General features: G+C 60.4%; 1 protein-coding gene across 1 annotated transcript in view; it reads left to right on the forward strand.

Moving 5' to 3' along the window:
- Nucleotides 1–2,500, forward strand: part of camta2 (calmodulin binding transcription activator 2) — a 29,444-nt gene that overhangs the window by 7,984 nt on the left and 18,960 nt on the right. Inside the window, exons 10-11 of the mRNA XM_083937073.1 lie at nt 1–542; nt 639–1,328. The exon at nt 1–542 is cut by the window's left edge and continues 452 nt beyond it. Of these exons, the coding sequence (XP_083793199.1) occupies nt 1–542; nt 639–1,328 (1,232 nt within the window). The remainder of the gene's footprint in view (nt 543–638; nt 1,329–2,500) is intronic.

Below are 2,500 nucleotides of genomic sequence, written 5' to 3' on the forward strand. Positions count from 1 at the left end.
CCCCGCCTCCTCCCCCGTCCCTCCCCCCGGCCTTTGACCCCGACTCCTTCCTCAACTCCCCCAAACAGGGTCAGACGTACGGCGGCCCGCCTCCCCCCTGCCCCTCCAGGCCCTCACCTGTGCTCTGCTCCTCCTCCTCCCCCCTCTCTCCCCCCTCCCTCGCTCTCTCCCTCTCCCCCACATCCACCCCTCCCTCCTCTGTCTCCCCTCCCTCCTCGCTCTCCTCGCTCTCCTCCTCTTCCTCGTCCTCTGACGCAGACCGGAGAGACTCGTCCTCCCTCCCCCTCCTCTCGTCCTCCTCCTCCCCCCCGCCGCCCTCTTCCTCCCTCCCCCCCTCCCTCTCGCTGTCTCCCACCTCCTCCTCCTCCGTCGCCCCGCCCCTCCTCCCCCCCCCCTGCCTGGAGCTGGGCGCTCTGGGGGGGTCAGAGGGGGTGAGGCAGGAGGAGGCGAGGGGGGAGGAAGAGGAGGAGAAGAGAGATGCTGCTGATGATGATGATGATGATGAAGGCAGCGCTCCGCCCACGAAGCTCGCTCTGCTGCAGGTGAGACCTCGCCACTGAGGGACTACTTTATCCATCCGCCGCGGCTCCAGAACGTGTTCCCACGTCTTTGTTCTTCTTTACTTTTGTGTGACTCAGACAAGCCACGCCTCCTCCTGCTCGTCTCCACGGCAACAGAGCGGAAGCAGCGCCGCTTCGCTGCTGTTGGTTTGCCAGGAATCGACGAGCCGGCCCGCCCAGCCGGCCAATCAGACGCAGCCGTTGGCCCCGGGGCCGCCCTTCAATCAGCCGTCTGCTCCTGAAGCTCCGCCCCCCGCTCAGACTTCCCATCAGCCCCTGCGGCTGCGGCACAGTCAGTCAACGTTCGCTAACGCTAAAGCTGCGTCACCTGGCCCGGGCGGTAACGACGCTAGCTGTGCCCCCGCCGCTGTCGCCATGGATACCACTCACCCGCCCACGCCCCCTGTCCAGGTTAAAGAGGAGAGGAGGCGGAGCTACGAGTCAGAGGACGCCTGCATGGACACGCACCTGGAGGGGGCGGAGCCCTGCGAGCGTGGAGGGGAGGAGCTCGACATCTGCTTCGACAGCCAGTTCCCCGACCTCATCTCTGACCTCATCGCCGAGGACGCCAATCCAGCCGTGGCTCCTCCTGCCGCCGCCGCCGCCGCACCAAACCCCGCCCTGTTCCCCACGGGGGTCCGCTACATGGTGCCCCCCCAGCCCTCACCCTCCTCCTCCTTCCTCCCCTTTCCTCACCCGCTGCCCTCCTCGTCCTCGACCCGCCTCGCCGCCATCACAGACTTCTCCCCGGAGTGGTCCTACCCTGAGGTAATCAGCTGCTAGAGTGGTCCTACCCTGAGGTAATCAGCTGCTAGAGTGGTCCTGTCCTGAGGTAATCAGCTGCTAGAGTGGTCCTGTCCTGAGGTAATCAGCTGCTAGAGTGGTCCTGTCCTGAGGTTATCAGCTGTTAGAGTGGTCCTACCCTGAGGTAATCAGCTGCTAGAGTGGTCCTACCCTGAGGTAATCAGCTGCTAGAGTGGTCCTGTCCTGAGGTAATCAGCTGCTAGAGTGGTCCTGTCCTGAGGTAATCAGCTGCTAGAGTGGTCCTGTCCTGAGGTAATCAGCTGCTAGAGTGGTCCTACCCTGAGGTAATCAGCTGCTAGAGTGGTCCTACCCTGAGGTAATCAGCTGCTAGAGTGGTCCTGAGGTAATCAGCTGCTAGAGTGGTCCTGAGGTAATCAGCTGCTAGAGTGGTCCTGTCCTGAGGTAATCAGCTGCTAGAGTGGCCCTACCCTGAGGTAATCAGCTGCTAGAGTGGTCCTGTCCTGAGGTAATCAGCTGTTAGAGTGGTCCTACCCTGAGGTAATCAGCTGTTAGAGTGGTCCTACCCTGAGGTAATCAGCTGTTAGAGTGGTCCTACCCTGAGGTAATCAGCTGTTTGAGTGGTCCTGAGGGAATCAGCTGCTAGAGTGGTCCTACCCTGAGGTAATCAGCTGATAGAGTGGTCCTGAGGTAATCAGCTGCTAGAGTGGTCCTACCCTGAGGTAATCAGCTGTTAGAGTGGTCCTGAGGGAATCAGCTGCTAGAGTGGTCCTACCCTGAGGTAATCAGCTGTTAGAGTGGTCCTGAGGTAATCAGCTGCTAGAGTGGTCCTACCCTGAGGTAATCAGCTGCTAGAGTGGTCCTGAGGTAATCAGCTGCTAGAGTGGTCCTACCCTGAGGTAATCAGCTGCTAGAGTGGTCCTGAGGTAATCAGCTGCTAGAGTGGTCCTACCCTGAGGTAATCAGCTGTTAGAGTGGTCCTGAGGGAATCAGCTGCTAGAGTGGTCCTACCCTGAGGTAATCAGCTGTTAGAGTGGTCCTGAGGTAATCAGCTGCTAGAGTGGTCCTACCCTGAGGTAATCAGCTGCTAGAGTGGTCCTGAGGTAATCAGCTGCTAGAGTGGTCCTACCCTGAGGTAATCAGCTGCTAGAGTGGTCCTACCCTGAGGTAATCAGCTG

The sequence above is a fragment of the Echiichthys vipera genome (assembly GCF_963691815.1).
Source record: "Echiichthys vipera genome assembly, chromosome: 22".
Lineage (NCBI taxonomy): Eukaryota > Metazoa > Chordata > Actinopteri > Perciformes > Trachinidae > Echiichthys > Echiichthys vipera.